Source organism: Paramormyrops kingsleyae, chromosome 12, assembly GCF_048594095.1.
Source record: "Paramormyrops kingsleyae isolate MSU_618 chromosome 12, PKINGS_0.4, whole genome shotgun sequence".
In the NCBI taxonomy this organism is placed as follows: Eukaryota; Metazoa; Chordata; class Actinopteri; order Osteoglossiformes; family Mormyridae; genus Paramormyrops; species Paramormyrops kingsleyae.
In genome coordinates this window covers 20,844,012-20,857,442 of record NC_132808.1, presented here as the reverse complement: position 1 = coordinate 20,857,442, position 13,431 = coordinate 20,844,012, and the positions used below count along the sequence as shown (strand labels likewise).

The 13,431-nt window shown below is 48.2% G+C and overlaps 1 protein-coding gene across 2 annotated transcripts in view; it reads left to right on the top strand.

The window, feature by feature from the left end:
• The window catches only part of LOC111848713 (ADAMTS-like protein 1), a 91,776-nt gene that overhangs the window by 53,411 nt on the left and 24,934 nt on the right, over window positions 1-13,431 (top strand). The window contains exon 1 of one of the 2 annotated variants that reach the window (XM_023820923.2): window positions 9,230-9,446. The exons of the other annotated variant lie outside the window; for it this stretch is intronic. Coding sequence (XP_023676691.2) covers window positions 9,396-9,446 — 51 coding nt within the window. The 5' untranslated portion in view covers window positions 9,230-9,395. Of the gene's footprint in view, window positions 1-9,229; window positions 9,447-13,431 lie in introns of those variants that run through there. 2 annotated transcript variants of the gene reach the window in all.

Below are 13,431 nucleotides of genomic sequence, written 5' to 3'. Positions count from 1 at the left end.
TATCTGCAGAAGGTTAAGGGGGAGTCCGCTCGGTTCCTCCGACAGCACTGTCAGCAGTCTAAGAAGGCTGAAGATAAAGGCGTTTTTGCCAGCGTTCCCTAGCACAGAGGATGTCGTTTCTGTGAGTGATTTAGCACAGTGTTATTATTGTTATTCCCCCCCCATCTTTCCGCTGCACAGTAGCGAAGCCGCAGGCGCGTGACGGGACTCTAGGTCAGCTACCCACAACCCCTCTCGCCTCCGCCCCCTCGGTCTCCTCTTCCAGGGACTCCTGGCTTTAGTTTCAGTCTGAACCCTGCTGGGAACAGTTCACACATGACATATTCCCTGCTGAGTGGGAGCCAAAGAGCCGGAGTTGCGCTAAGTTAACACTGGCGCCCCGTGAGGGGACAGAGCGGCTGGAGAGTGGCAGGGCGGCGTGGACGAGCGGCTGGGCTGCAGACCGCCGCCGGCGACACGGGAGCCTCCTCTCAGTCTCATAAAAATACTTTGGCGTTGGAGCGTTCAAGCAGAGCTGGGCTCGGCCAGAAAAAAATCATCAGGATTTTTCGCACGTGTGTTTTCTATTACTGTATTACTGCATTTTTAACACACCTAATACTAATGCACTGTAATAAGCAGCAAAACCTGCTTTCCCCCGAGACAAAAAAAACAGTTGCCCAGTTTCCATCTTTCAGTTTTTCCAGTTTTTCTCAGTATATAACATGTAGCCCATTAAATATAGATACTTTTCTCCGGAACAGTTCCAAAGGATAAAAGTCCATATTGACCCCATATCGACCATAAATTGCATATCAGAATTTCTACGACCATATAAGGAACATTGCAAAGTGGCCTGAGATTGACCTAAAATAAAACGTCCAAAAACCAAAAAGCATATGTTCATATCTGAGTCAGTTTATGTTAAAGTCTTGAAACTATATGCCGTACAATATACATATGAGATCAGATGACCCAATTCATTAAAAAACACACCACCAAGCTTGTCATCTAAATTCTGCATGCCTATAGTGGTCATTTTATTCTTTATTTAGTTTAAGTGCTAGTAAAAGTGAGAGAGACACCGTCAACCTTTTGACTTTAATTGCATTGCTTGTGCTTCAGTCACCTGAGTAAATGGCCGGTATGAGATCAGTATGGTGATCATTGGCCGTTACATCATCTGTATCTGTGTACCACATCCTGGGGATAATAAAAGTCCCCACTGATCCAGCACGGCTGCATTAGAATCCCAGGGTATGAATTCTATGCAAAGCCTGAGAACAGTGTGATTGTCCCATAATTTAAGTAAGCGTAATTGGAATGTATTTGAAATTGAAATCAGAAACTATTAGAATCTGAATTGCGATCCTGTCGTACTAATGTGAACCAGATGTATTCCACCGCCTCCCTAAACAGGGCGTGTTACAGGACCCCAGCGCTGCCAGTCTGTAAGCCGTCAGCGCACGAGTACGAGATGTCGACTGTATATCGTTAGAGTCTTAGCTAAATTAAACACAATCACCAGCGAATGACTTCTGCGCTCAGTCAGAATCAATGGACCCGCTTAAAGATCTCAGGTGTGCCGCACAGCTTCTCAGATGTGCAAGAACTGAGCTGTTATTTGAGTAAGTGCCAGGATGGAAACGTGTATTGTGTGAAGCAGGACCGCAAACTTATGCTGATGGCATCAATGAGTATGCCTTTCGCTCGCTTGCCTTCTGTAGCGTGGACGGTAATCCGACAACCTCATCTGTGAAGCTAGTTTCTACCAGGGAATGGAGAGAGGTTTTATTTAGCGGGAGTTAGCGTTGCCGGGAGCAGCTCCTGAGGGATCCTGAGGATCCAGAACGGTGCTCACCAGGACTTTCAGATTCCCTACCCACTCTGCGGAAATGCCTGCGGTATAAAGTGCTAAAGCTCCAAAAACAAAACAAGGTCATCTCTGAAGGTGGCACCTGATACAGTATGTTGATGTGGGCGGGGCATTCCCATTTGCTCCTTTTTCTGACCTTCTGAGGTTTCTGCGCAGAAGGATTAACTTCAGCGTAGTGGCTCAGTCCTCTAGTTTTGGCTGCCCCTGGGTTGCTGCAAAAAAAAAAGACTTAAAAAGTCAGGCGTTGGGTCAATTCCCGTCGGGAATTCTGACCATGTATATTTTGTTGCAGCCCCACAAGCCATATCTTGGGTTTGAAGACCGCATCTGAAAAGATGAGCACAAAAAGTGGGAAATAAGATCTCCTTGGGAAGCAGGCCCACTGTAGCAGTGACCTGTGGCACCCCCCTGGTTTGCATCTCCTATAAAAAAAATCAGCAATGTTTTTACTTTATCGTTTCAAGCTCCAACCCATATTTTTGCCCCTGTAATCTCCCTGCATGGTGTGGTGGTGCTGGCTTGCGTTCCTCACCTCGGCGTAACTAATGATTGCTCTGATTTTACCAGACTGCATGTCAGCCTTCACTGAGCTGCTCTGTTCTACTCTCCATGCTCTGGCTCTACTTCAAAGGCTGATGGGACATCTTGGCCAGACCCTGCCTGTATAACTTGGATGCCAGTGTTGTCTGCCCCCCCCCCCCCCCCCCGCTGCCGCCGAATGATTTTAATGTTTACTAACTGGGCACAAAGTTTAGAAGCCCAAAAGGATATTAACCTACCAGACAAATGGAAACATCAATGACTCAAGTAACCAGAAAGTTTGCGAAGCAGCTACTATCGCTGAATAGTGTATCTGAACTTAACTGTGTTTTGCAAGGCTTGATGAAAGTTCACTAAATCTGTACAAAGTTGGCACGTTGAAGCCGTTCTACAGACATTGTTGAGCTGCATTTGTTGCTCTTGGAAAATCGAGTAGTGACTCAAGGATATAAAGCATAAACACAAATATGGAAGTTCTTAAGCTCAGAGTCTTCTGTCATACATGTGCTGGTTTTGCGAAAGAAAGCAGTGCCATTGTTTGTCCTCCTTTCTTGAGTGGGCTGGTTTATCCTCTAACTCCCAGCCAACATCTGCAGCTGAGGGTCCGTGTTGATGTTCTGCCTACCAGACACCTTCTAAGGTTCTGGTTCTGGGGTGACCAAAGCAACCAACCTTCAGTCTCTTGGGTCTGTGCTGCTGTTCTACCCTACAGTGTAGGGTATCTGAAAAAGAATTGGACCAGAAGTGACATAGTTCTGGGTTTCATTTCTTGCATGCATTCTGTTCCTTGTGAATTTTGGGCTCTTTTGCACAGCTGAATTTACTTGAAAGATTGACCCAGTTCCTTCAGTTTTTACAGCAGGGTCTGTGGTCACGTGAAACCTGATGTGATCGATTATGAGTGAGACGCTTGTGACTTGTGCTGGGGACACGGAGCTGGGGGGGGGGGGGGGGCAGCCTTGCAGATTAAAACTGATGAGCCTGTACAGTTAGCGCCAGCGCTAATTGGCTGTGGGTGTGGGAAAGTCGCTTGAATGCGTGGGGTTGGAGGAATGTGAGAAGGGGATTCTGGGAAGGTTCCTGTGGAGGTGGATGGACGGTGCTGGATTATAAATCACCAGTGACCCCCCCTGGGGCTGCTAACTGTGCTGTCACCCCCCCTTGCCCCCCGCATCTGGTCCATCAGTGGTCGTCCACTCGCTGCATTCCCATCGTTTGGTTACCGCGCCGCTGCTGCCTCAGAGTCCTTCAGCTTCACAGCTCTGATTTATGTGATTCTGCTCCTTGTGCTTCGGTTGGAAAGAGGAAAGTTCTCCCCTTTTTACAATGACACGCACGGGCCAGATACCGTCATGGGGGCCGGCCAGGGGGGGGGGCGTGAGGCTCCGCTTCCTCAGAGCTCCAGTGGGGTGTGCGTTTGGGACCTTCAGACGTAATTAAAGCGGGCGGTTGGGGAAGGGTGCAGCTGACACGTGTGAACAGGCAGAGTTATGAAGAACCTGAGGCCCATAGCAGAGGAAGTTATAAATACCGTTGGTTCAGGATCAGACCCGGCCACATCAATGCTGTCCCGGTCTCGGGGCTTCGCAGGGAACCTTGGAAACTCCGCTGGTGGCTTTTTGAAAAATGGTCCTGCTTGCTGTTCAAACCCACAGATCATGTCGGGGGGGGGGGCACGGCCCCAGCACCAGCACACCGCCAGGTGCGACCCGCCAGTCGGAGCAAACCAGGTTCGCTTCAGCGGTCACTTGTCCTATTCCACCCAGCTTACATCATAGTCTTTGCGCCGATTCCTTCGCTTGTCAGGCCAGCGGTCCCGCAGTTGTGTTGCATTGTTGCTTGACAGGTTGTGCAAACACGAGGCCTGAAAATTGTGGGAGTGATAATGGCAACGCATACCGCCGTGCTGCACACACCACAGCTCACGTGGTCACATGGTGTGCAGCTCACACATAAATAACAGAAACATGTCAGATGTACATAGACGCTTCACTTCCCCGTCCAAAATGAAATTCAATTTGTAGCATCGTTTTCCTTTGGGTCCGAACTACTGTCTCTTAGTGGCTGGAGTTTGGAATTTTTGTCTTCCAGTGCTTGTCTCTTGTCCAGCGAATTATCAAAATATTGAATTGTTTTGGAGCCAGTGATATTAAGTTCACTGATTCCATGCAACATGCAGCTCCCAGAATGGAGGACAGCTATGTTAGCATTGGGCCAAAACGTTGACAATAGAGTCTCAGCATTTCACCGTTGACCAAAGGCTTTTTTGGACAAAGATTTGTGCTTCCCTTTTGTATTAACAACAACATAAATACACCTTTTGAGTGGGTTTTTTTTCTAGAGCTGACAGGAACTGAAGGATTTGGGAAACTGTGAGCTCTAATTTAGCATCACCAGTGACAGCAGCGCACAGACCACTTTGCAATGCTTTAGTTTATGGGGCTAGTTTAAAGGAACAACAGATAATTTCCTTTGCAAAGGCTGCTGGGAGGCCAGGGGATCAGCACGTCAGGGGCTGTAGAGGGGCTTGGCTCGTGGGCTGTAATCAGTCAGCTTGTCGTTTCCCGTTCCCAGGAGAAGCCTCCTTATCCAGAATGATCCCACGTATGAAATTCCCCACTTTGCCTCGCAATACTGTATAGCAGAAGTAGCCAATCTCATTCAGAAAGGACCATTGTGTGTGGGTTTGTATTGAAACTCCCTAATTAGATTACTAATTATAGGACTGATTGGCTGAAGAGTCACCTGGGTTTGAAGAGCTGAGCTAAAGGTTATCCCGAAAACCTGCACACACACCGGCCCTTTGCGGATAAGATTGGCTCTGCTGTATTTGCTAAGGGGATGTTTATGGGTCAGTAAATCTTTCATCTGCAGTTTTGTACGAAGGACACTTAAGAATGGAGACCCTCTGTGTTTCTCCGTAATAATCGCTAAAATTATCCATAAACTTAGGGAAAAGAGCTCAGTCTTTTGGATTCCCTGTAGACTATTGGTCCTTATGGTCATTTTAAATTCTGGAATACGGTACTTGTTTCAGAAATAATATACCATGTTATAGTGCCACAGAGTACTCTATTGCTTGGTTCTACCCTTCTCTTCAAATACACCTGTATATTATTTTACCCTATATAAATGCATCAATTTAATAATAGAATAAAATACTATTTCAGAGATATTTTAGCATCTATGGAAGCTCAGTGGCTGGTGTGTGTGGAGTTTGGGATAGATTCCAGGCCCCCCTTCCACGAGCCTGACAGGGATTAGTGGTTGGAAGGTGGATTTTACTATTTTGCTGTTGTGCTTGCTGCTGGTTCGTCTTCTTCAGAACTTTCTGGAAGAATTAAGAGATTGAAAAAGTATTGTTATGATGCTGTGGGGAAAATGGCAATTTTATGCAGCATTGTGTGGGAACCCTGACCTGATGAGTACTGGTGCGTGTGCTGGCGGCCGCTATTTAAAGTAGCACTTATTTAAGCTGTTTTCGTGGAGCGCGGTGGGGTTTGCTCAGAGTATGGCTGAAGGTACTGCTGCTCTGCTGGTATCCCAGGCAGCCAGGAGGGTCCAGCTGATTCTGAGTTGCTGACAGGAGATCTTCTACCCAGCATGCATCTGTGATGCACCCACGCTCACTACAGCACCTTGACAATGTTTTACTGCACACAAATATGGCCGCCCTCCCACCTCCAGCCCAAACTCACTTTAAAGTGACTGTGGTCAGGGGCTCAAGGCCTTGCCTGGGCATGAACACTGTGTGGGTATTCCCATTGAAACTACTTCTTCCCAATGAAACTCTGGTGTTCCCGCTAAAATTCCAGTACTCCCATTGAAGCCCTAGTGTTCCTACTGAAACTCTGATGTTCCCCTTTGAAACTCCAGTGTTCCTACTGAAACTCCAGTGTTCCCATTTGAAACTCCAATGCTCCTATCTAAACTCTGCCGTTCCCATTGAACGCTCTGCAACCCTTCGAGCAGGAGATGCATGTGAGAGGTATGTCGGTTAGAGGAGATCTCTGAGGGCTCCTATGTCTGCCGTTGTGAGCTGACAAAATAAATAGCTGCGTTCTGGGGTTTTAAATATACCTCACGGTCCTGCGTGGAGTCCGGAACGGACCCGGGTGTCTCTGGACCACAGGACTGGGTGAGCAGATAATAGTGTTACTGATGAGAGTAGCAGACCGTCTCTGTCTCCCACCCGCGACTCCTCTATGTGTCTCTCCGTTCCTCGGGGAATGTTCTGGCATCTGCGGTGTGGCCGCGAGAGCCTCGCCGCTGACCGTATGGCTCGAGTGCACGGTATACCAGCTTGCCTCATCCGCCGTCTTTTTTCCCGGCCGAATCCAGAGAGGCAGATCTGGGGAGCCCCGTGGCTGGTACCCATGGCTGCAGATCACCAGTCCCCGTGCTGTGCTGTAGGCCGCTGCATCCCTAGGAAGCTGGGGGGGGGGGGGGGGGGGATAAAAAAAACCTCTGTGGAACGGCACTGGCAGCAGTAACTTGGCGTTGAGCTCGCGGTAGACCTCAATACATCACCGTCATTACCCGATGGCATGCGTCCTGCTCATGGAAATGACTCAATCGCTTCCCGGCCCATGTAAAAGCTTCGCATGAGACATGTTGTGGATGGTTTATTGCTTGTTCAGCTTTTAAATTTGGGCAGCCGTCTGCCTCCCACACAAACTGGCTCTGCGGGGGGCATGAAATGACTGATATCCCTCCTTCATTTTTTTTTTTTAAACCTACTCAATATCAGTTTTCTTGTGAGCGTGAATAGCTGGCACCAGCCGTGCGTCGAACCAGTCCTCAGAGATACTGGTCTAATGGGTTAGTCCTAAAGGCACAAGCATATCGCTTAAGGGGCATCGCACGGACTCCAGTGCAACACCGCATCTCCTGTGAATCTCCTGCCATATACACGGTGATTTACACCCCGTTCCTGCGCTCTGCCGTTACTCCTGTCTATGCTCAGTGCTCGTGCGGCCTCTGTTTGTAGCTTTGGCTCCAGCTTGTGTTCGGGTCGTATCCAGGCCATATTTATGCTGCGGCAAAGCTCAGATTTTCCAGTGTCCGAGTTTTGTCCAACTTCTCTGTTTGCTGCCCTGAGTACCGTATCGAAAGAAAAAAAAAATCACTAGAATCCTCTGTGGTCTGTAAACTAAGGTCTTGCTTTAATTAGGTTGAAAATATGTGAGTGGAAAGTGGATGGAGGTTCTTAAGATTGACCTTTTCTTTCTTCTTCTTTTTTTTTAAATTCCCAATCTATTTTTTTCCTTGAATATGGTCTTCATGACACACAGTCTTATCACGTTTTCTGTGCATCCCTATTCACTCCCTCTATTTAAATACCCACAAAACGTGAGAGACAGACCAGAGCAGAAAATGAAGAGTTTGCAGATTGAGGTTAGAGGTCTGCAGTTCTTTGTATTGAAACCCAGTGCATTCTGTCCTGAATTAATTGGTAGTGATTATGTGGCTTTTTATTGATGTGCATTTATATGTTTGTTTTTTTGGAGCCAGCTTCCTGAATGATAATGCCTTAACACTATGTCAAAGTTACATTTTTTTCTAATTATTCAGAGTCGCTGAGCTTTATTCTTGAAATTCTGCATACCGCAACAATTCAAATAACGTCTTCCGATGCATGTTAGTCATTTGCCAGCGTTTTGTATTACACTGTTTACCTCAATGGCCAAAATAGTTTCCCAACCCAGCAGGGAAAATGGCATTACTTAATTGAGCAGACGATTGAGTTTAAAATTTTAGGTGTGAGGTACGAAATTTGGAAGCCTCCTGACAACTCGGAGGAGTCACGTTTAATACAAACTGTAACCATGATCAATGGCACACATCGTTCCGCCATCAGAGTGTTATGTCGGGGATTTTCGGGTTTTGGTAAGCATTTGCTAGCAGGTCGCAAATCAGGAGGATCGGAAGTCAGACTGCGCTTCTCCTCATCACCTCATGCGGTGTCAGTTTACAAAGGGCTCCCTGGACCTGAAGCTCAGCGAATTCCAGACGGTCAACCGTCTCACAGGATGACTAAAAAACAGACGACAGTGACTGTCCTCGGCAGCTTCATGCGTGTCAGTGTCTGTAAATGAATGTCAGCATGATGTCCTTTCAATAAATCATATTTTAGGACATGTCCCTCAATGAGGCACCTGGGAATGCTTTTATGCTTTTAGATGTTCATAGAAGCCGCCAGATGTTATGAATGGGTTTATTGAACTTTCCTGACTTTTTTTTTAATTCTTTTTATTTGCAGAACAATAAATGAGGAGAAAAACAGAGCTATCGCTTTAGAAATTTGTCCGAAATTATGCATATTGCAGCTGCACACAAGGGTAGAGTATATCGTGGTATTTAGCAGTGTCTGCCGGCTTGACTGATAGCTTAAGGATTTGGGCAAAAGGCGAGGAGAGTCTGTCCACATGGACCTGTGTGGCCGCATTCTGTGACCATGTGACGGTCCCCCGGGAATGTGGTGGGAGAGAAAGGCAGCCCGATCTGACCGAGTTCGGGAATGTCACGGAGAAGGGAGGGAGAGAGGAGGAGAGAAAAAAAGGAGGGAAATAAGAGAAATGGGAGAGGGGGGAAAAGGAGGAGGGTGGAGAGAGAAACACCGACAGAGAGAGGGAAAGAGACAGGCTGGGAGAGAGAGAGGAAGAAAGAGAAAACGGACAGCCAGCATCTGGCCTGCCCTTGTTTGCTTTAGCATGCTTGATTGGGGCCTGCTCTGATTGGCTGGTAGGACGGAACCGCAACGGGGTTCTGTGTGAGCGTGTGGGGCGGGGGGTGGGGTGGGCCGGGGGTGCTGGGGGGGCTCCTCAGGATGTGTCTGCTGGGCTGAGTGAAAGGGAGAGAGAGACGGGGGCAGGCAGGCAGAGCCGGGACTGACAGCGAGCAGGCAACTGGGCAGGCAGACACGTCCACCAGCAGGATACGCGAAGCCCTCCCCACCTAAGTGACACGCCACATCGGAAACACCCCCCCCGAGGACAGCATGAAGCCGGCCGCCGCAACTCTGCTCACCCTGAGTGCTCTAGCACTGCTGGTAATCTGCTTCAATACTGATGGAAACACAAAACTTCAGTACAAGCTTAGATTGGTAAAGGATATACACCTGGGTCTCAGACTTTGTCATTGTACCTCTTTGTAATTATACTTGATGCTTGTTGAGTTGCGGAGGTCTGTGGCATGTGTGGCACTCTAAGCGTCCCAAAGCCTCTGTCTCAGGGTGTCACAGCTTCCTTTTGCTGGTAGTGTGTGTGGCATCGAGCTCCTAAGGATTCCATGTAGGGAGATGATGTGTGGAATTTCATAGGCTCCGTGCGTGTAAAGATTGTCTTTGCTCGTCTGTATATAGTATGTTTTGATATGTCGAGCTTGTATGTTAGTGTAAGGTGATAGTACATTATGTGATTATATAAGCAGTCATCACTGTGCTGCCCCCCCCCCCCCCCCCCGCCAATCTGATCATGTGAGATTTCCTCCACCGTGGATTTCCTGGTACTGTGTAGAGTGGTGACTCTGTCTCCTCAGGAATGTCAATGTCGCCCTCCCGTGGGACACTGTGGGGGGAGTCAGATTTCAATTATCTTCCGTGAGGAATGTCCCATTTCTCCTTCGGTGTCACCGTCGCTAGATTTTAGATACACGAATGCAATGAGGCTGATATGTTTCAGCAGAAAAAGGCTTTAAGAGATGTGACGTGACCTGCCTATTAGAACTTGTCACCCCGCGGTTGGTGGCAGGCAGACTGTAACCCTGAATGGTGCACTGGCATTCCACTGCCCTCGGAGAGCTGTCTTTATTCATTTCGGAGCAGCAATCAGATTAATATCCTTCTGTTAGCATAAGCATTCTTAAGCTGATTGTCTCAAGGCTTTTGTTAGTGGTTTGGGTGAAAACTGAGCAGTAAAAACTCACTGTGTATAAAAACAGTAGTATAGTCTGTCTCATCTATATATTTAAGTTCAATTATCTCATAACGTTACTCTTGATTAAAACAACCTTGAAGGAATGCTTGCACAGGCAAAGAATTTCCTCTGCGCAGAGATTCGGTGCAATTTTTGCAGTGCTTCTAATGGAAAGAGTTTTGTTCTCAGAAATCAGCTCGCAGTCCAGTGTAAATAAAGCCTGAGATGTAATGTGTTGGAGAGGCGGACGGCGCTTTAGTCGTACATCCAAAACTTTATTATACCCAGGCACGGCTGGTGGATCTTGGGTTAGGTTGCTTGGTGCGATTTCCCAAACCCCCCCCCCCTCCCCTCCAAACATGAAACATGCTGTGTTATAATATCTAGACGTCTTCATAACCACCACGCATGGCACTGAAATGTAGCTTTTGTCACTTGAATGTGCTCAGCAGCAACACAGGACGGCAGAGCCGCGGATTTTCCTTTCGAGGCAGGTGAGCGCTCCGGCGACGGCGGGATTCTGTTTATGGTTGGAAGCGCGGCGTCGACACGGCGACCGCGGCCTCCGCCGTCATTTCACACCCTCAGAGCCCGCTTTCTCTCCTTCCTTTCTTTGAGCTTTCCTCATCGTCTCGTGTTGACAGCTGTTTATAACGGCCTTTTAATATTGCATAACACCAAATATTGTCGCCCAGCCCAAGGAAAATAATTAGGGAGTGTTACTTTTGTATCTTATTCCCTTTCAGAACCCACTAGTCATTCAAATCTTCGCGAGACGCCACACGGCTGGGAGGGAGCCAAGTTCTGAAGTGAAATTGGATTTTCGAGTTGCTTAAGACATAGCTGCTCCCAACCTTGGGGGTTAAAGAACCCCCTTCTTTCTGGTTTGTTTCCAGACTCCGACGTGCAGCTCCTGCAGACTCACTTCTCCATGCTAAGCTTTGCTTTCGCCTGTAGTGTTGCCACCCCAAACAAGCTGCGGCCTTTTCGAGCTCATAAGCTCCTCAGGTTTCCTCAGCCCTGGACCTCGGGAGGCAGAAAGATTATTTGGCAGCAAACGTCACTGGGGGACATCGAAGTTTGAATTGCACTGTCAGACAGTATATACACTGATTTCATTTATTTATATTTGTGTATTAGGTAAGTTAGGACTCCAAATGAGTGGTTAATTGAAAAATGTGTCAAATATAATGAATATATTACACTAGGCAAGCTATTTAGGAATTTAGAAATATCTTAATATATTTATGTAGGAAAGTTGGGATGTACCACTTTAACAGATGGGGGGATATGTATGTAGCTCCACCCCCACCCGGGGAGGGGGTCTTTTATTGGTCTGGACCACGCTATATTTTGACACATAAAAGTCTTGCCACAAATGAGAGCCCAGGTTCAGTCACTTTCCACACACTGGTGATGGGGCTCTCAATGGCTGATGTGGTTGTAGGACTTCACATGACGCAGTCCCGTATGCGGCGGGGTTTGATGACCTGTGCGCCGTGACGCAGTCCCGTATGCGGCGGGGTTTGATGACCTGTGCGCCGTGACGCAGTCCCGTATGCGTCGGGGTTTGATGACCTGTGCGCCGTGACGCAGTCCCGTATGCGGCGGGGTTTGATGACCTTTGCGCCGTGATGCAGTCCCGTGTGCGGCGGGGTTTGATGACCTGTGCGCCGTGACGCAGTCCCGTATGCGGCGGGGTTTGATGACCTGTGCGCCGTGACGCAGTCCCGTATGCGGCGGGGTTTGATGACCTGTGCGCCGTGACGCAGTCCCGTATGCAGCGGGGTTTGATGACCATAAACATTAAAATTATTCGTAATTTATGACACAGTAGCCCTTTAGTTGTTGTTTCACACCCTTCGTTCACATCTCGCATTTTTACGCCTTGGCTGCTCAACACCCTGTTGGCGGTTGATGGTTTTTCCCTCTTCAGATCACTGTCAGCAGCTTCTCGCCACGGCCAACCATGAGCAGCCTACAAGCCTTGGCACTTCCAAGATGCTCTGACGCACTCGCCTGGCCATAATGATTTGGCTCTTGTCAAAGTCATTTAGATCTTTAGCCCAACCCATGTCTTCTGCATTCAACATGTCAAGTACGAGCACCGAATATTAGCCTGCCGCCTAATTTACCCCAGACCTTGACATGCACCGTTTTTACAGGACAGTCATTATTCGCCGGTGGTCACATGGGGGTGGTCATAATGTTTCGGCTGATCGGTGTATAGTTTATCTGAAGCTATTATTTGAACGCTGCCCATCTACTAAATACCACCCCATGATTTCTTGCCCTTGAAAAGTCTCCGTTCTTATTATTGAAGCTGTCTATTGACTAGTGGGCCGCTTCAGGTGCTCTGAATGGGTCGGGTGATTGGAATGACTGTAGCTTTAATATCGCTGCACGCCCCCTCCGTCTCATATTCCATTACTTTGTGTTCACTGGGGCCCACCATGTTTTTTTCCCCTTAAGTACCTGTAATAGCTATGGAGAGCCTTCGAATGGGAAAACCATTAACGACTTCAATGGCCTGAACACCCTTCAGAGCAGGTGTCTCTCCCCCCTCCCACATCCCCCCTGTGATGGGGGGTACGGGGCAAGGGGCCTAGGCACCGTGCTGTGAAATCTGGTTTGGGGGAGATTAGGCGGTGGTTTGCCATGACCCCCCGCTGGTCCCAGATGTGTTTCCCAGCTGCCATTGGCTCCCACTGAATGTAGTAGAGGCAGGTGTCCTGCTCCGCACTTCGGCCTCCTCACCGCTCGCTCTCACCCCCGCCGGATTACACCGGAACAGGCCTGGTGCTCGCCAGTCCCACACAATGGGTCTTCTCTGGTAATTCATATCTTTGGATACCATAAAGCTTTTGGATTCCACAGCTCACCCTGTTGAGCTCGTTCTCCACCTCTCCCCCCCCATGAGAAGTGGCCAAGGATCACTCACCGTTTTTAAACCCTTTTGATCATTTTTAATCCTCCTGTTACTTTGACACTGCTCCCCCACACCGCCTCTACAAAAGCCTGCCGATGCTTTTTATCCGGGCCCATCAGAAGCTGATGACATACACGGGTGCCAGAGATGCATATGGGCGTAAATAAGGTGCCTGTTTGGGATTTACTGCA